This window comes from Lingula anatina, chromosome 5 (genome assembly GCF_051362555.1).
Source record: "Lingula anatina isolate TDL-2025a chromosome 5, LinAna3.0, whole genome shotgun sequence".
In the NCBI taxonomy this organism is placed as follows: domain Eukaryota; kingdom Metazoa; phylum Brachiopoda; class Lingulata; order Lingulida; family Lingulidae; genus Lingula; species Lingula anatina.
Genome location: NC_141771.1, coordinates 12,813,592 through 12,833,686, shown reverse-complemented (window position 1 = coordinate 12,833,686; position 20,095 = coordinate 12,813,592). Strand labels below are relative to the sequence as shown.

Genomic DNA, 20,095 nt, shown 5'->3' with positions numbered 1-20,095 from the left:
AGCGAGCGCTTTTAGAAAATGAAGATCTCAATTGTTTGGAAAATGAACTGATACTACGCCAGCAATTATTTCATGAGTTCTTTTGTCAATAAAAGCACTTTATTTTCCCAAGATATTGACGACAAACTTTTTTAAATTTCTATTGATACTACCTAACTGATGACACTTTTCAACATAAAGCAAGCGAAACATTAACTTAATATAACATCATCAACTAGAACCAACTTTCACGACCATTTCAAGTTACCCAGTGTACTCTATTAAAGCATTGAAGGAATTGATCATATTTTAATCCTAAGCATCTTTTTTTTCTTTTTGTGAGTTCTGATTTGTTGTAGGGTAGTCGTCAAAACAAGGGGCAGTTTTGTATATAATTTGCTTAAATTTAAAAGAAAACAAAATAGCCTCTTTTATCTTAAACTCCGCCAATCTTTGAAGATTAATTTAAGATATGCAACAGTGAGACAAAATGGAAAATCGAAACGTAGGATAAAAGCCTTTATGTGAAGCACACAGCACTTACTCGCGCGTTCGTGCGCAATAACTTGTTGATCAGTAGAATTATCTTCCGGTGCTCAGCGCTCAGTTGAAGCTCGAGAGGCGTTAGTCATTTCATCAGTGCACAGGGCAGAAGGTGCGACAATTCATCGCCCACATTTTTATGTTAATACAGACACCGTGCTGTTAATGTCAGCAGACCGATATTCACCTGGCCATGGCATCTACTTATGAAAATCTCAGGACAGGCAGGGTTGCAGTTGTCATATTTTTCATGGTCAACAACGTCTTCTTTTCCCAGTCAACATTTCGGATGCAGAAATTCACAAAAATGGAAGGGCGCCGACTGACGGTTGAAGGACGTTACGTCATCCAGCATAGAACAGCGCTGGGGGACTGTCAGTTACGGTGTTGGCAAAGGAGATTCGAGTACGGGGCAACGTGCGCGGCGACGAACTATAACCTGGCAACTGGAATGTGTGAGATACCAGTTGTTGACAGTTTCACTGAAAATATTACGTTGACTGAGGAAGTGGGATGGGACTATTGGCAGATGGGTGAGATTTCGATGCTCTCTCTCTTTCTCTGTCTTTCCCCTTACTTCTCTCTCTGGTTCTTTCTTTCTTTTTTAATGTTGGCCATTGGCAATTTTATTGGGTGAATATTAAAAAAGCAAAACGTAAAGTCATCGAAATATTCCATATTTCGGAATCTCTCTCTTTCTTCGTATTTCCCTTTTAAAAATATAATATAATGACTGTGAACTTTTTGTGGGTGAATGCTGATACGAAAAATGGATAACGCTGAAAAATTGCTTGCCCTTTTTTTCTCTTTAAAAGAAAGGGGGCGTTTTCTCCAATCTCTCCCGTAGTAATTCACCATGGAACGGATTCAAATGTGGTTTGGAATATTCTTCGGCTCCTTATTGATATACTGTATTCATCCACTCGTCAGATTTTAATTCTCTGGTAAATGTGACAAATGAACCAACTATCTGTATTTTTTACCTCGGAAATTCATACCCAACTCTTTTAAATTTTAAAAACAAATCGATTAAGTTTGAATATTTTGAACATTGCAGTTTATGTCATATAAAATGGCAAACACAACGATCACAGAGCGCATGATTCACTCAACTTTGATGTATAGAATTCGACTACCGCCTTTATTTAGAGATGGAAAGAAATCAAAAGATCTACTGCAGAAAGGCTAGCAATAGCGTGATCGACAATTTAAGAAAAAATGTGTCTAACGTCGTTTGAAGCCTTTGCACTACTTGAATCTTCCACTTTGTAAAACATGGGTTCAATATTTATGCTTTCAATGAATACTTGATATCAAATTCTATGCATTCTAACGAACAAAATTGTGAAATTTCATTGATCAAATCCGCTGTGCTTTGCGTGACATTATATTCTTCCGTTGTGACAATCTGCGTTTTAATTCACTCGCTCGGTTCTAGTGTTGATACTAGCGGTCAGGTATCATAACAATGTAAGTCAAACGTATATCAAAAACAGCAAAGAAAAGAGGGTCTCTGTCTGTTCCTGTTGTCGCGCACCATTGAAAAATGATCACTGACCGGGCACCGTTTTGTCTGACTCCGCTGGGGAGCGGGAGGGTATTGATTATACGGATAAATGCATAGATATTTGCATGATATGAATTCTTCCTCAGTTTCGTGTGATTTCTGTTGACGCGGTAATTAATGTACAATTTTTGAAATGCATGCAGACTATACGGGGTTGTCAAATGTTTTTGTGTGTGTGTGTGTGCGTATTCATTTAATTCTATTGTATTTTATTAATTTATTATGATTTTATTTATGTTAAGCGAGACGTAATTTTTTTTTTCAAGAGGGCAGTAGGCGTAATTTAGGGAATTTCCTTTCAGTTTTATACAAAATACTAGAATTATTTAGGATGGCTGAGAAATGCGAACCAACAAGCAAACGATAGACCGCACAAAGGGAAAGTGCCACCGAATTTTTAAAAGGAAAAAAATACAATAATAATTGAATAAGAAATGTAAGAAAAATAGAAATACGAAAGAGAAATGCTTCATAATTTAATTTATATCAGTATAGCATGAAGCATATGGAAATAAATAAATATTTAAATACCTTAAAAGATAAATGAATGAATAAATAAGATCTCAAACCAGTCTATTGCTTTCTACTATTAAGTACACATGCGTTAGATACCCACGTATAATTTCAAAATATAAACTCACTGTTCTGGCGCCCTGCTGAGGCTTAAGAAGTTGTTTAAAAATTGCAATACCGGCGTAACGTGACAGAGAGTCCCCGTGATAGAGAGTCCCATTAATTTATACAGGTAAGCCTCGCCCCCACTTAGGTCAGGCTAACCCTAACCATTACAACGAAAAGGAGGGCGGACTTTCTGTTACACAGACCCTCAATTTCGTTACACCGGAGTGGAATTGCTTATCTGCAATTACCTGGTTCACGCTTTAGAAAGAGCCACAGAATCATTTATGGACTCATCAATGATCAGCACTTATTGTGATATGTTGTCAAGGATATCTTATATTACTAAGAAAAGATAATAACTCTTGATTACGTACTGTAGAAGATTTTGTTATTGAAAGTCAGCAAGTGAGAAGTTCTTGTATTAATTGCGTTCATTGTAAGATAAAAGGAAATATTTCTCGTCATCACATGTCAATGTAACGTCAACAGATGATATAATATCATTGATTACAGTAAGGTCTCGGAAGAATTGAGGCGATGGAAACAAATAATTTGTAGAAACTATGTGCGTTCAGAGGGGGGGGGGGGGTGTCGGGGAGCCCCCTTTTTGCCGGTAAAAGGTTCACTCTGTGCAAAATTTGATATACACACACTGGACAATAGAAGTGTCACCCCTACTTGAACCAATACTTTTGGGGAGATAAATGACTGTGGAATGATATGCTCCTGGTATCATTTTATTAACATCAAATTTCACAAAAAGACCAACAATACAATTCCATGGTACAGCGGTTTTATACTCATTAGTCACATTATAAGTAGACCAGGCATTATAACTTTGTTTACTCTGATTCAGGAGGTGACACTTCTATTGTCCAGTGTGTGTAGGTGCACGATAGGTGTAGGTGTACGACGGCTTCATGGTAAAGGATCCACTCTTTCAGAAAATGAACCCACCCCACCTCGATTTAAAATTGCTGGCTACGGGCCTTTCATTCAATCGACCCCAAGACGCGTTCACAACCAATGCAAGTTGGGTCGACTTTCCTCGGTATGACCCAACACGGTGCACGGTCCGACTTAGTTTAGCTCTGCCCTGACAGCAAACGGCATCTCTCTCTTTTCTTATGGGCCACGACAAGCGTATAGCTTCAGATTAAGTGTCTAACATTAATCCAAGGGGTTTCATTCGCTGCTTTTGATTGTCAATTCTAATATGAAAGGACCACAACGCTGGGTCACATAGAGAAGGGTGGACGCAACTCGGATATATGAACACGCCTCATGTCTTGTGAAACGCATTAACACATTGCTATTTGACTTTCAAAGCAGGCATACCGTTTCCGACATTGGATCCTAAGAAGACGATTGTAAAGATGTCAATCGATATTTATTTTTATTTACGTTTCTACACTCGATTCCAATGGCGTAATTTGTCATGAAAGCATAATTGTTGTCACGGTTAACAACATTAAGTCAACTGTACTCGAAACACGTTGATCCATTGTTTAACTAACTATTAATAAACGAACAATACCTAAAATAGTGGAAATCGATACTAAAATACTTAGAATTAGTAGATTTGACAGCTTTTATTGTTTAGTCACCTTATTGAAACGAATATTTACAGAAAAGCGTAATTCGATCATCGTTAGAGGTGCACAAGACCGTTATCTGGAGTGGTATGATACAATTGTTAAAACTGCTCCTCAGAGACTGTATGGTTCTGAAAGAAATCTTGTTAAATAAAGCAGGGTACACGTCTGACTGATAGACAAAAGAGGGATAAAGCATGGTTGGCATTTAAACTGGCAGAAGGAATATTCAGATTATTATCATTATTATTATTTCAGAAATCCAGGAGACTTCTTGCAAAGACCACAAAGAACAGGGAAAAAACACCTCGTTTGTGTATCTCATAGACACAGACGGCCCGTACGGGTACCTCCCGCCGTTCTCAGTCCGGTGTGAGATGGACTATGAACCACCCTTGTCAGTGTTTGAGCTGACATTTTCTCCGGGCAAGACACTGAAATCTGCATCAACTGGGTAAGATTTTTGTGAAATCAGAGATTCTTTTTTTAAATGTAGATTAGGGGTATTCTTTTATTATTATATTATTGTGAGTAGACTTTTTGTCCGTAAATGCTGTTAACAACCTAACACAACAAATTTAAAAGACAACAAGTGTGCGTAGAAAAAATCTATTTAATGTCAAATTCAGTGATGAGATAGATTATTGGAATACAACACTGCAGGGGATCACCATGTTTTTATTTACTTATTTATTTATTTTTTTTTTTCAATTTGTATTTTTACTCACATTTACTTATCTGATTATTATTATTATTATTATTATTATTATTTTCAGAGACGTTACAAACACAATACTCTATCGGACCCCGCCCTTCCAGATCGCCCCAGTAGTCAAGTTGTCCGGCCACTGTCACCAGTACTTAAGATTAAGGCTTCGCAACGCCACAGGGGCGGGTACTTTACAACAGTGGGCGCCGGGGAGTAACGAATTCCAATCCTACTGGACACTGGGCGATTCCTCCGCCCCTTGCTTTTGTGGACACTACAATATTTGTGAAAATGGTACGGAATTCTATCTTTTTGTTGGCAGGACTGGGGGACTTGTTGTTCCAGAAGATGACGTCATGGGACGACCTTCTTGTGTTACCCATCGCGCCGTAGAACCCCACGTCTGGTCTAGTTTTGATGTCACTTTTTGATGTCAGTGACATAAAGGCTTATGCCCCATTTCCGTAGACTCCACCGGTCTACATGGACCGACCTTACTATGCAAGGGCTCTCGCGGCTCCAATCAGCTCAACTGAGTGACACTCTTCCTACTGACGTTAAGTAGAATACAGAAAAGCTGGTATTTATACGAGTATGTTGGAAACAAGAGGAGCCGTGCTATTCAGTTAAGCTGCTTGCACTTTACAAGAGTACCCAGAGAGTTGGGTAGATCCCCTTAGACCGATGATGTCTATGGGAATGGGGTCTTAGATGGTTTAATCCGGTTATAAATCGATACCATGAAACATCCGTATCCTAATATCAATTTTTTACCCAGAGCGGACCTTTTCCCACCAAAAAAAGGGCTGTTCATTCAAAACCTCCCGAACCCCTTGGCTATGGGCCAGTTACATGAAAATACTAATTTCCCTCTCCTTTTAGGTCTGGCCTGCAATACGGACACTCTGGACGGAGATTGGCACCGTGACGAAGGCTTTGTCTCTACACGCGCGTTACTACCTATTAGATATTTGCGGAGCTTGGCCGGGGACTTGCAACAGGAGTATGTGCATGTTTATGTCGGAGAGCTTCGCTGCACGACCTTGAATATAGAAAGTGAGTGTACGCAAGGCTTTGCGTTGCTTATCTGTACCTCTCTGTTTTAAACACCACATATGTAATCGCGTGGGAGGGGGAGGGGGCGTGGTCCACCATGCCTCTTGGTGTGGCCGACGTATTAATATAAAATTAATACATTAATGAGAAGTAATATGATTCTTTTCAGACCCAAGTAGCTGTGATGACTGGAGAAGCCTGGGGTATGTTGAAAACGTTATGTATGAAATACGAAACGCGTCCACGGGAACGACTGAGATAGGACTTTGCAGTAACATGACCTGATTGAAAATCCCGCCAATCAAGGTGCCGTCCGATAAGTCTTGTAAGCTGGCAGCTGTTTATAAGTAACTCTATATTGTGATGATAGGTCTTAGCTTTGACTTCTTAGGAATAGGTTCTAGTCACACATTTTCTTCCCCAAAACGTTTGGGAATATAATGAAGCATTTTTGCCAATGTCCATGGATAATACTGATTGTTTCACTTATTTCGTTTTCTTAAAATGTAAGGCGTTTGGCTAATTAGATTTGGTTAGCATGATGGTATAATTAAAGTCACACGGCAGTTGCACAACCGATTGGTGTTGGTACTTATTAATATTAGTATTCCGCAACAGTGAAAATGGAACTTGGAACTTTAAACACACTTTGATAAAGGTGTTTTCGTTCAGTGAGATACGGAATTACCCGAGGTTAGCCAAATAAGGACACCGCCACGTATTTTGTTTTTAAATTTTTATTTACTCCAAAGTTTTGCATCACATATGTATTTGTGTAATTTACCACATTAAGAAGCACTAGGCATCACCTTTTTGCTACTGTAGTTTTCTTCGTTTGTGTAAACGTTTCACAAAACAGCGGGTACTAGCGAACTGAATTTGCACAATCGTTCTCATCCTAAATGGGTTTTCCATTATATACCTTTCGGGGCCCAGATGGCGTCGAAGGCACGATTTATTAAGATGTGTTATCCAGATGGTCCAGGTCGCGTGAAAGTGTTTCATGCACACTTTTTGACTTTTCATTGGATAGAATGCTTTACTAATATTATGTTGTGTACCATAGGTCCTTTTACGGCTGCCATAGCTCATACAAAGTTAGATGGTGGACGTCCGATTTTGTAACAGCTAAAATGGCCTGTGGCAGAGAGTTCAAAATTGATTATTGGGGTAAATGACTTACTCTAAGCTCTTTAATTAAACTATTTGGTCCAATTGATGCCGCTGGTCACTTTCATGCAGTTTTTTTCCATAATAAAATATGCAAGCTTTCTCACCATCAGAGTCTGTTAACTTCTCGGTAACAAAACAGTTGTAAACTATCGTTTTGTTTGGTGGCAACATGGGCTTGGTTGCTTTTGCTACTCTGGTAACTTTGACGTACGTCCGCATTAAAAAAATTGAATTGCTCTCAGTACTAACATAAATGCCGACAAAAACAATATTTTACTTCTACAAAACATCACTGCGATGTCGTTAAACAGCTATGGCATCTTAAATTATTGTTTATAATATCGATTGAAAATAACTGAAATAAAAGCTCCTTCTTTAAGAAATTCACCTACGTCTACGCGTATTGATTTTACTTAGGTCTTTAAATAAGGTAAATACGGACCAGTCTCTAATTAGTATCTTCAACTCGCCTTATGTAGTTTTTGTCAATATATTACTTAACCAAAAGCAGTTTGTTGTTTATAATATCGATAAAAAATGAATAAATAGGATACGCGATCATTCCACTACAAATGATATAAATATTATGAAGTCCTGTGCACAATGTAGTTAAAACAAAAGCAACTATTTATGTGAGAATAATATAAGATGTGTCCCTGGAATTCTATAGATCCGTATTGTATCTGTACATCTTCGGCTGTTGGCATATGCCTGAGCATTTGCGTAAAAAGAATAATAAATTTAATAATTATGCAGGCAGATTCTAGATATAAATATGTTTTCTTTTTTAAACAAAGGGAATTCTCTCAGATAATGTGAGTAAATTGCAGAGAAATTTGTGCGTGCTACAGCTACAGATTGTCCTCAAACGCCATATTGTCGAAGACCTCAGCGACGCCTGGACGTCGGTTTTGCCCCTTGTTACTGACGCTTCTCTTGGACAGCGCGTTGTATCGCTTTACAAAGGCCCCTTTTAGAGTCTTGTTTGAGTAATGTTTGGGGCGCTTGCGTCTCTGGCTGTCCACCCCGCTGGAGCTGACAATATCCGGGTTGGTATCTTCGATGTCGACGTCTGGGAAATCGTACTGCGACTCCATGTCCTCGTCCATGACGGTTCCGCGGATCTTCTGAAGCTCTTTGACCGCGTCGACTACCTCCTCCACGCCTATGGGCTGGTACTTCTTGCTACAGCACCTGAGGCTGGTGGAGGAAAGGATGTGGAGGAAGGTGCCGTACCTGTGGAACAACATGGAGATGAACTGGATCAGGATGATCAGAGCGAAGAAAACAAGGAAGGCGACGCTGAGAGGCTCAAAATGGCGCTGCTCGCCCTCCCCGTTGGCCCTTGGAACGCGGATGTAGAGTGTTTCTTTCAACTGATCCTGGACGATCTGCAGGAGAAAGATGATGAACAACCAAAGAAAGTTCAGCATGAAGAACAGGAAGGATGCGTTGTTGCGAAGGCGCTTTAGGTCAACGCTGATCTTCTTCTCATGCGTTTTGTCGTGGTTAAGCGGGTAGAGATATTTCTCGATGAGTTTTTGCCAAAATTGCGTTTCACTGTTGTCGAGATATCTCACCGGACCTCGCTTTAGCTCTTTCTCAGTAATCCAAAATGGATTGACTAGGTCGTCTCTCTGGATACGAGGCTCGCTGGAGGTGTGGTGATAGTAAGGATCTCTGAAATGTAATTTGATGTCCTATTTAAAAGGCAGAACGGTGTAAGAAGACATTACCTTGCACATCCAGTTTGAAGCACTTAGTGGTACTTGTGAAAATCTTTAAAACATTCAGATTCTGTTCCAGCCTAGGTCAAATTTGGGTTTCATTGATAATTTGTCAGATCGTTTTATTACACATTATCTTGAACAGCATTTGTCAGAAATACCAAAACGCACCAGTGTAAAACAAAAATAATATATAGCAGGAGGTGGACATTTTTGTTAATAATTTACCTGTAGGCGGAGGTTGGTCTGCCGGCTGCGTAAATGGACTCGGAATCCTTGTACTTGTCTATGTTGTCATCTTCTGGAAGTCGGTTCATGTCTCGGTGTATGCTGTTCAGCTGTCTGATGATGCTCTGGGTGCGCTCCGTGCTGCTACCGAACATTGGCGGCGGGTTTCGGGCCTCTTCGGTCGTCATATAGGTCCTGGCATTGGGGGTAGCATAACCTAAAATATACGGAAAGGAAAGTTGGAGACGTCTGACAACCGAGAATATAATTGTTGACATTTTATTAAGAGGCTTAATTGATTGTGGACCAAAAGGTATCAAAGGGAACACATTCCATTTCTCACTATCTGAAAACCCCCTGCGTGTTCTTTTTTATATAAATTTGGAAATGTACAACGAAAAGGTTACTTTTGGTCATTTTGAAAGTTTTTCCCTTTGAGTCTTATTGTGGCAAGTCTGATCTTATGGTAGTTCCTGTATCCCATTTCATGCAGTTTAGTTTCGCCTACCTAAATCCGTTCTTGTACCAAAACACTACAAACTCTTACCTCCAGACCGGTCACTCCTGTTGGTGGCGGCTTCTATTTTTTCGAGCTCTTCCATTACAGTTCTGACTATCTCTTCCTTCTGCGGCACAGCCTGCTGAGCGTTCGATTCTGTCGCGCCGAACATATTGCTGATCTTCCTTTTGATACAGCAGCAGAAGTTGCAGAGGAAATCCTTCGATGAGCCGCATCCTCCTTTCTGTTCCTTCAGGTCCTTCCGCTCATCCTTGCTGTCCACTTTCGGCATTTCCCTCGTGCCCCACGAGACCACGTTCATGTTCACGAGCGAGTAGATAAACAGCAACAAGAAACCCGACGGGATGCATAGAAAATAAAGCGTTCCCGGAACGAGACACAGGAATTCTTCAGGATGCAACAGCCCGGCTAAGAGGAATATCCCTATCAGAACAATGATGAACATGGCGTTTGGACTGGTCCAAGTGTCCTGTGCCGTCTGAACCACAATACCGACCGTGACGGCCAACATGAGAATGGCGTAAAACGTACTCATGTAGGCTGCCACGGTGATCTGCGTCCCTGATTTACTTCGAAAGCAGACGATCATGAAGAAAACTCCAGCACCAACGGATATGCCTAGCCACAGCCAGTAGAGGTTCCCGCCAATGACGACATGGATGGCACCCGCGACCATGAGGATAACGGTGGCCGGCGCGAGCAGACTGGCACCCATGACGACAGCCTGGTAGAAGATGTACAGGTACGAAATGTTATCGTTGACCCCCACGGTGTGGTTGTAGTCGGACAACAGGTCCATCATGTTGGCCAGAGTTGACGGGATCCAACGACGGCGCTGGTTGTAGAACTCCCGGAACGTTTCAGGGGCGTAGGTTGAGGCGTCGGCGGCTGCGCAGTATTCCACTTTGTAGCCTTGCTGCAGGAGAAGAGTGCACAGCCAGCGGTCTTCACCTAAAACGTGTTCACAAATTGAAACAATAGGGCCTACCATGTGCAATACACTCTTTCAAGGATAATGTGTACGACTTTGACGCACATACGTATGGATCTACCAGTACCTATTATGCTAAAATATTATTAATACAGTACTACTGTACACACAAAGTGCCTTGTCTCCTAGATACCGGGATACCTTGGTGGTGCTAAATATTGACATAACATTTTATAGTAATGTACTAGGGACAGAACACAACAGTTAATTTGTAATAACCTCCATCATACCAGTACAAGCAGTACCAATAAACAAATCTTGCCCTGTACTAAATTAGATAGTGCCCGATGGGATGCCATCAAACACCGGAAATCCAAATCTAATTGAAAAATTAGTACTTGAAAAATTTACGTACAAAAAAAGCGTTAAACTGCTATTAAATGAATAAATAAATAAATAAAAATATTAGACGTGATTACCTTGATCGTACTGCACGTAGTGGCGTGCCTCAGTGGACTTGGTGGCGTACGTGCGCATAACGTTGTCATCCATGATGGCGGATCCTCTGAACAGAGAGAAACAGCCCGGGCTACACAGTACACATCCCAGCATGTGCTCGGCAGCCTTCTGCAGCCAGTGACCAATGGCGTACTCGAACTTCTGATACCACACCATGGGGCCTACAGAAAAGCATATTAGCACATGCGATCTCAACAATTTTTTTAGAAAAAAACTAAGGGTTAATACTCAATGAAACTATTGTTCTACGTGGATCGATCCAATTCGGCGAGGACTCTTGCTGAATGCAATAAGATTAAAAGGTTAACACGCATCCTCATGGCGTTGAGTAGAACACAGAGAAGCTGGTGATTATACTAGTACTTTGGAGACAAGAGGAGGCGTGTTAATCTGTTGAATTGATCGCATTCAGTGCTAGTCCCCGCTGAGTTGCATCGATCTACGTAGAACGATACTTTCATTGAAAATGAGCCCTAAGCGTTGAATTAAACCCATCCCTTCGATTTTAAAAGGGGAGAGTACGTTCACATACGTATCCCTGTTCGTGAATGGCACTGTTGATTACATGAAACAAAATGCATGTATTAAAAGCATATGCCTTACTCCTGCCAAGGGGGGTTAAACCAGTGTGTGGTATAAAACCCTTTTGCAGTTACATGAACGAACACACACAAGCACACACACACACACACACACACACACATTCGTACCAGTGCCGATGGGATGAATACGTCCACAAGCCGCTCCCACTTTCTTGTTCTTCTTCATCCTGTCCACCAGCAAAGTGACGGATTCTGCCTTGAAGTCGATATCTCCGTCCAGGGTAAGCAAGTATGTGTTCTCAGCCTAAAACAAGCGGATTCTTATAAAAACTGTGTTTAGATATTTAATGAAGGCTAGAATGCAAACTTCCATGTGCAGTTAGAATTACTTTCAAGCTTTTAAAACATAGCGGTTGTTTATTGACGAACTTATTGTTACAGTAGGCCTATATTCACTTCATTTGAGCTACAACTTCGTAATATCCAATCTCAATGGGTTTAGAGCTGTCAGTACCTTCATACATGTATAATAAACAGAAAACGAACAGAAAAATTGACTGGAAACCATAATTTACCTGTAGTCGCTGAACGTGATTCATATGGCGGAATATCCTACTTCTCTGGTAGATGGGATTGTCCATGTCAGGCTGCGTGGCCTTATTACCTCCAACGTCCGACGTACCGTAGTATATACCTTCATCCGTGTTGCCCATTAGACGGTAACCCAAAAGGTAGTACATGTACATTACCTATGGGAGAGAACCAGATAAATGTTCAGGAATGCCTAGGGGTTATGGTGATGAAGAAGTGGATCTTTTACCGTGAAACTTTCGTGTAGGCCTACCTAGATCAATTTTACCCAGAGCAGACCCTTTTCCAGCAAAAAGGGCGGTTTATTCGTACACCACACCCCCACCGGCTACGAGCCTGAGTCGTGATGGCTAACATTATTTATAAATATTCCTTACAATATCATTATTAAAAACAGTATACTATTCCGCGTCAATAAGAGAGGCATTCAGCTATAGCCGATAAATGCACTGCCGTCAAAACTTGGCAAGATCGAACTACTCACAGCCATACATATACAAGACGAGTATAAAAACCAGGTCCTAGTACATGTACAATTAACATACCGAATACACAACTGATATTTTTGACATAATTACGTTTAAAATAAGCTTGCAACCATGTCATTTACCTGCGACCACCTTTTCTTGTGCCGTATCTTGTTCTTGTCCTTGATGTGCACGTAGAGCAGGTTACCCCCGGGGAGCGTCCAGGTCAAGCGTCCGCCGTACGGCGTGGGTGTCTTTACAGGGGGCGCTATCACCATGGCGGCCTGATGGATGGACCTTGAGATGATAGAGGAATTTTAATTTTAAAATAACATCACAAGGTCAGCTGAAATGTGTCGTCCATAGTCTTATATCTAGGTTTAATCTGAACAATGCATAGGACTATTATCAAAAGGGAACCGCACTGCAGGGTTACATGTATATGCGCAACGTATTAAACGTGTTATTAAATACTCGTGCTTTCATGAATATATCAATGTCTTTTAGACTGTTATTTAACTATTATCCTTAGCCAAAAATTACGATCTCTTTGCAGTTGAGAAGAACTTAAGCTGAAAAATGAAGCAAAACACAACGTAAGCCTTGATGGAACTTACGTTGCAGCCAACTCTATGACATCCACCATCTGTTTAACGAAGATGTTACAGGCTTTCTCACCCTCTGCTGTGTCTTCCATTGCATCATCAAAGAACACATGAGCTGAAAACAGCATAATAATAATAATAATAATAATAATAATAATAATAATAATAATAATAATGACGATGATGATGACAATGAGGAAAATGGTGATGTGCATAATATATATGAAATACATTTATTAATTTACTGTCTTAAAGGCAAGATAAAAAAGGCATCAGAAGTATCATAAAACGCAACGAAAAAAATGATTGCAAATTAACTCGAAGAGAAGCAGCAAATTGATAGAAAATTCCGACAATGGCTGGGGATAGTATACAACTGTTATAACTTATTTATATGTACCGTATGAATCCGTTCATTATAAATTAGCCAAATCTAATAGAAGCACTATCCTAAACGAGCAATCGTAATATTGAAAATAATTTGCAAAATAAATGCCTGAACCATTCAAGTTTGCTGACAACTATGGCATGGCGGCGGGCTCAATTTTGAGAGAGAAGGTAGAGCAAGTGCCCGGTTAGCTCAGTCGGTAGAGCATGGGACTCTTAATCCCAGGGTCGTGGGTTCGAGCCCCACATTGGGCGATTTAGCACCTTCTTTTCATATTTTGCACAAAATAAGTGCTACATTTATTTCCGAACGCTGATATAATGGACAAAATTTGAAAAAGAGCTACCTTCAAACTCATAAAAGTCGGGATCCGTAATGCCGAAGTATTCCTGAGCATTACTCCTCGCACTCTGGTCAACGTCCATTCTAAAAAGACAGCGACAGTAGTATATTACACTGACTTGTTACTTCACATTCTGTAAAACATTGCAAAACGATCTGCTTCTAAACCCTGCTTCTAAACCGTAAGGACAGTCGGACACAAAAGAAAGGCAAGTAAGAAAGATGTTTAGTTTTTAATGACAGTTTCCAAAGAATTATGGTTGTCTATCGTCTTTATAAACGTCCACTTTAAACCTTTTTACCTCATGATAGACTTCAACATCTGTACCATTTCGTTCGATGTCTCGTGCCACATTGTTGCGCAGACGTATATCCGGGAATTTACGCGGTCACGTGCCGTGAAGCCGCGGTCGTCTGACACCGAGTCCACCTGGGAGGCACTGTCGTCTGCCGTGGGTTCAATGTTCAGTTTTGTCGGGCGATTTGCTTTCACAAACTCATCCTCGTCGTTCCTTCGTCTGTTTAGCAGTAAAGACTGTTCTAAGAATATACCGCAGTACTGAGGAAGGACAAATAGTCTGAAAAGTTGAAGGGTGAGGTAGTAATGTTTTATGGAAAAAATAAGACGGAATGGATAATTTGTTTAAACTGAAATACTTTAAGCAGAAAATAGCATATAAGTGAATGTAACTTTTGAATCTAAGCGCCTCTTTTTCAGATATTTCAAAGTAGATAAAATAATGACGACACGATCACTAGAACGCGTTCGAATACATGTTTTTCCTACCTTTCTACTTTTGCCAACCTCTCACTTCGTGGAAACCACGTGTGAGAAGCAACCCAAAGTTGTGAAAGCCACCACAGACCCAATCCACAAGCAATTTGCCACGGGAACGTTGATGAGTGCCAACTTTCAGTACATTTCCAGTAGCCAATATCTAGGTCAGGCAGTAAGACCCTCCCCCATCCTTGGGCATAGCACAAATACAGAAAGATCCCCATGGTCGCTGGCGTCGATAACGACAGCGGGAATGTAAAACCAAATTGCTGCATACAAAGCTTACAGGATAACCTTGCAAAATACCAACAAATGCCTCCAGAAAACGCGTGGACAATCAGTGGCAAGAAGCGGAGAAACGTCTCATCAATTTCCGCTGGTGCCGCTGACGCTTTGGTATTGTAGTATTCGTCGTAGTTATAATAATCGTAGTTGTTGAAGTTTGTGTCGTCACTGCTGGCGGGTGGGGCTGTGTCCCCTCCCGCTTGCCCTCCGCCAACATCCTTCGTAGGTTCACCTGTCCCGTTTGCTTGCCGTTTTCTCCTTCCACCAAATGGGGCGAAATCATAGTCCGAGTATAAGTCTGGGGATCCCGTGTTTGAGACAATATTATTTCCATAGATGTCGGTATCCACTGGGTTCGTGACAAAGCTCGTTGGTGCCGGTGACAAGGCTTTTGTCCGTGGGGTGGTTTTGGAGGGGGCAGCGGGAACTGTCGCTGGCAGGTTATTATAGTTATCGTAATTATACGTGTCACCAGGTGGAACAGCGGAAAGCACGCCGCCATCTTCAGTAGCGATTGTTTTATTAAGATAAAGTGTTTCGTTCTTTATGTTATGGACAATGTCAGCGAATGGCGTCATATGCGGAATCAGTATGTAGGCAAATGCAAACGTCAGGCCGATCTTCCACAGACTCGCAATGATGTATGACTTACATCGACCACGGCGAATCGATTGCTTAAAAGCCTGGACAGGGATGTTGAATATGTCTCTGTCGATATAGTTTTCCCAATATCTGATTGATATCAGAACGAGGGCAGCGGGAACCTGTGCGACTTCTGAAACCCCCTGCAGGGCTGTCTTGTCACGTGTCAGGAACCTCGTGACCAGGAAAAACATGGAGGCTTGCATAACAGTGGCCAGAATGTCAAACACTATCGTAATTGGTCCGCGCCCGACTTTTGAAAACAAAAGTTTGAAGAGTGCCGGGATGAAGCACGAGGCATTCATAAGTAAAAGTGCCCGGATTATATCAAATTTTGGAAGCACACGGAAAACAAATATACACAATCCGAATGTGTGGCAACTTTCAGTAAGTATAATCTGAAAAGAAAAACAATACAAAGTGAATTAAATAAGAATTCAAGTTAAAGTTTACGACTTCCTTAATAAATTCTTTCAAGATGGAATAACTTTTGTAAATTTACTCTGAAATAACATTAATGGTGTCCGGTATGATCAAACTTTATACAGTTAGCCTCCAATCCTTAGAAAAGGAGTTACTTACTGCAAATATAGACCCGAAAGAAGGCCAGCTGGTATTACCGAACATGGATTTCAAAAGGCTCTCCACAAAGACGAAGACGTTTGGCATACTGACTGCGATCACCAGCATAACTACAATCAGATCGCGTTCGTATTTACTCTAAAATGGAAAACAGAGTCATACAGTGTATACCGGTAGAGCAAATGGTCCAATTCAGAGTGAATAGTGGGTGTTCTCTCTCTCTCTCTCTCTCTCTCTCTCTCTCTCTCTCTGCGTGTGTGTGTGTAGTTGAGTGGGGAAGAAGTAAGGGACGAAGGGGTTATCATTGTAGCTTAAGGGAGGGAAGAGGGCTCGTGTCAGCAGTACCCTCACCTCGATCAACCATTGAAAAAATCCGTTTGCCTCAGGTATCTTCACAACCGAGGAAAAATTAATAGATAGATAAATAAATATCAAGTGAGAATGTTTGAAATATAAAAAACCGTCCGTTTGTTATGTATACATCTTAGGTTAAATGAAATACTGTCTGTTGGAGGTAATTATTGGTAATATATAAATAAATAAATAGATAAGTGAAAATTAAATGAAAATGCTTGGGATACTGAAAAGTTAACTATCTATGATATACTCCTGTGCATCTTAGCTAAAACAAAACACTTTTAGCTGCCGGGATTTATTCACTAAATTGATTCGCAAGTAAAGGGTAAAATTCACATAAGCATCTGTTGCTCGTGTTTATGACAGCAGTTATGCCATTGGGTCATGTCAGGTGAGACCACTCCTCGACACCATATGTGACATTTTACTAGCAGACGCATTCCTGGAATTTCAAATCGCTAGGTAGGAAGGCTCCTTTGAGATTGATAAAGGCTACACAACAAGCACTGTGATCACGCAAACTAGACAGTAGTTACGATGGCAATTAGCAAATTAATTTAAAGAGACTGCTTTATCTTTTGCATGAGACGTGGAATGTTTTACGTATTCCATTCTTTTGGATAGTGCAGATTTGTGAGTATGTAAAACGCCCTTTAAGAAGTTAAACTCCGACTTACTTAATTAGGCCTAATTCAAACTACTATAGAAATAAACCGACTGTTCAGGTATCTGAAGTACAACCGCATGCATTATGGTCCTCTCCTCTTTGAACAATTTGTCTCATCCATTCCAGACACACCAAGCTTTTTGTATGGATGAATAGACTTGTATCTTGCTGTAAACCGCTTTATGTTAAACAGCTGCACCTCAACCGATAAAGGCCGGAATCTACATTGTGAACAGGGCGGTGCCATGTAAATCGTAATCTAATTTAGTTTGATGACATCATTTAGCGCAGTTACAAACGCCTTGTGGCGTCATAAAGTGAAGATATGTACTGCTGAACTAGATGTGTCAATTTTTTCTCAGTTTATAAATATACCTTTAATGTATCCCCTGCTCCGGTTGTCATCATTAGCAGTGTTACTTTGCTGGTGAACAAAGAAGCCACAGCTACAGTAAAGAAAAACATGTACGCGCAAATCTTTATAATCTTCAGAGGTGTCTGGAAACAACCCCCGGCAACATGGCCGCTGTCACGTGATACTGTCTGGAAGACGTCCCAGGCTTCATTAGACATCGTCCTAGAAATAAGAAAAATGAACCTATGAAGAAATGTTTTATGATGAAAACGCTTGGAAATGATTAGTGCTCTTTTTTGAACAGCGACTACATAAGATTACACATAAACAATCCTTTTGGACAAGTTTTTATCATTTTGAAAGACAATGAATCACAACCAGAAGAAATACACTAAGGAATAATTTCAGTGTGTTTTAAGGTGTCGCATTAAAATGAGTAGAGCAATAGTTCCTGTCACTCTTATCAACAGAAAAATAAATTTAAAAAATAATTTCTTTAACAAAACCAAAAAATACCGATATATGTCACTTCACCTGACATTACTGAAGTACTTACAGTTGCTGACCATCGCTGAGATGAGGTTCTTCCGGTTCCGATTCGTTGCCGCTCTGGGCTCCGTACCTGTCTGCCAACCGCTGAACGCGGTGACGAATCGAGCCCATAACCGACGACATGGCGGCGTTGAAGGACGGGCTTTTACCTCACCATGCTGGAAAAAGAAAAAAATAAATAAATAAATAAATAAATAAATAAATAAATAAAAGGAAATATCTTTTTCTGTGCCTTAAGTGATACTTTTTAAAACGGAAACGGATCTATATTTCATCCTCAAAAATACAGGATAGGTATTCAGTTATTGAAAAAAGTCTGCATCAACAGGAAATTGAAAAAAAAACGACATATTAATACAAAATGAAAAAATGAATTTTGAAAGAAGAATAATTATAAATTCAAGTTACCGAAACAACTGATCAAGAAATGAAAAACACTAACTCACAAAAGTATCAATATAATACGTCGTTATAATATTTTTCTTGATGGCAGAGTATTTATACTTTGCATTCATAATTGTTATTAATTGCCCCCCGATTGATATAAATAGAAGCAGTAAACGTCAAGTTGTATTCACACCATCTGAAGATATAAAAGGTCTAAATACTTGTACAACTAGTCTTTGGCATATCTTTCACATAATAACTTATGATAAAAAATTAACAATAGAATTATATATTGTAATGAAAATATATTAATATTAATTAATCTACTTTCAAAGAAAAAGTTAAACCACTGTTCATTTTTAATGTGCATTTGTGTGCCAGTTGCTACAATCTATGATTATGGTGAAAGGCATGAAGATGAGTGCACACACTGGATTTTTTAAAATTCAAATTGTGTACATCTTAAACCCCTAAAAGAACATTACCATTATGTGCTAACACAAAGTGACCCAATGGCTGTTAATTGCTCTAATTATGTTGTTTTAGCATGTTCTTTATAAAACGGTAGGCCACTGTATATCAGAAGAGCGGTTACACTTTGACTAAAACTATATCAAAAACAAAAACGCAGGTGCTTGTGATTAGATAAAAACCCTCGTGCATCCTGTTATAAATGGAATAGAAATACAAGAAGGAACTGCAGGTAAGACATCCAATATGATAAGATAACCGAGAAGAAGAGACACCAACTTTTACGAATGATTATTTTTTATTACGGCAGCCAGTATTCATTGAATGTTTTCCTTTCGGCACGACATACCTAACTCCCAATATACACGGGTAAGGATAACAATTATATACACAACTGTTTTCAGTAAAAACGTCAGAGCCCTACCTTTATTATGCTCCTTCCAAATTAGACCAAAATATCCAATGCCACTTCCAATATCTCAAAAACTGAAAAATTATAAGGCAGCTAAGGCTATCAGAGGCTCGTGTGGCTGGCAGACTGCACCGCGATGTGTCGATACACTGAAGAGTTCATTAAGTTTCAGCCCCACCCTTTCCGTTATTAAAAATACGACCAGCTGCCGTCCAAGTTTGTACAGCGAAGTCACATACCTTGGATGGTTATACTTCCATTAGACTCAGGTCACGTGGTGTTAACTACGTGCGTCACGTTGCACAAAACGAAAACGCCCAAATAATAATGTATGAGAACACAACTCATTTTGTTATTGAAAAAAACCTCAAATTACCTGTACCGTATGTGAGATTGGTTTGATGTACCGATAATTGCAGACGCTTTACTGTTACGATAATTAACCTAATCGCTTTAAACGTTATGTCAATATGGTGATCGTTATGTTATCACGCCTTGAAACAG

At 40.1% G+C, this 20,095-nt stretch overlaps 2 protein-coding genes and 1 non-coding gene across 3 annotated transcripts; 2 read left to right on the top strand and 1 right to left on the bottom strand.

The window, feature by feature from the left end:
- Positions 1-587: 587 nt before the first annotated feature.
- LOC106165352 (contactin-associated protein-like 2) lies at positions 588-7,346 on the top strand. Its single transcript, XM_087013672.1, has 5 exons — positions 588-1,055; positions 4,564-4,759; positions 5,082-5,308; positions 5,897-6,070; positions 6,240-7,346. Exons 1-5 carry the CDS (start codon positions 716-718, stop codon positions 6,353-6,355), a joined length of 1,053 nt encoding a protein of 350 aa, XP_086869798.1. The 5' UTR covers positions 588-715; the 3' UTR covers positions 6,356-7,346.
- On the bottom strand, positions 7,217-18,476 carry LOC106165353 (chitin synthase chs-2). The gene is made up of 14 exons (XM_087013671.1): positions 18,326-18,476; positions 17,790-17,991; positions 16,391-16,528; positions 14,891-16,206; positions 14,406-14,681; positions 14,108-14,187; positions 13,386-13,488; positions 12,912-13,065; positions 12,286-12,459; positions 11,879-12,014; positions 11,129-11,329; positions 9,746-10,669; positions 9,199-9,415; positions 7,217-8,923 (listed from the first exon to the last, which is right to left on the bottom strand). The coding sequence occupies exons 1-14, from the start codon at positions 18,442-18,444 to the stop codon at positions 8,095-8,097; spliced, it is 4,869 nt and encodes a 1,622-aa protein (XP_086869797.1). The 5' UTR covers positions 18,445-18,476; the 3' UTR covers positions 7,217-8,094.
- On the top strand, positions 13,943-14,015 carry Trnak-cuu (transfer RNA lysine (anticodon CUU)). The gene has a single exon. It is a non-coding gene; the product is annotated as a tRNA-Lys (tRNA).
- Positions 18,477-20,095: the final 1,619 nt, after the last annotated feature.

Coding starts and splice junctions, on each gene's coding strand:
- LOC106165353 (XM_087013671.1), bottom strand. CDS start 18,444: ATGTCGTCGGTTATGGGCTCGATTCGTCACCGCGTTCAGCGGTTGGCA. Junction 12,015..12,285: donor ATCACGTTCAGCGACTACAG/GTAAATTATGGT, acceptor CGCTTGTTTTAG/GCTGAGAACACATACTTGCT. Junction 9,416..9,745: donor CAGGAGTGACCGGTCTGGAG/GTAAGAGTTTGT, acceptor CGTATATTTTAG/GTTATGCTACCCCCAATGCC.
- LOC106165352 (XM_087013672.1), top strand. CDS start 716: ATGGCATCTACTTATGAAAATCTCAGGACAGGCAGGGTTGCAGTTGTC. Junction 4,760..5,081: donor CTGAAATCTGCATCAACTGG/GTAAGATTTTTG, acceptor TATTATTTTCAG/AGACGTTACAAACACAATAC. Junction 6,071..6,239: donor CACGACCTTGAATATAGAAA/GTGAGTGTACGC, acceptor GATTCTTTTCAG/ACCCAAGTAGCTGTGATGAC.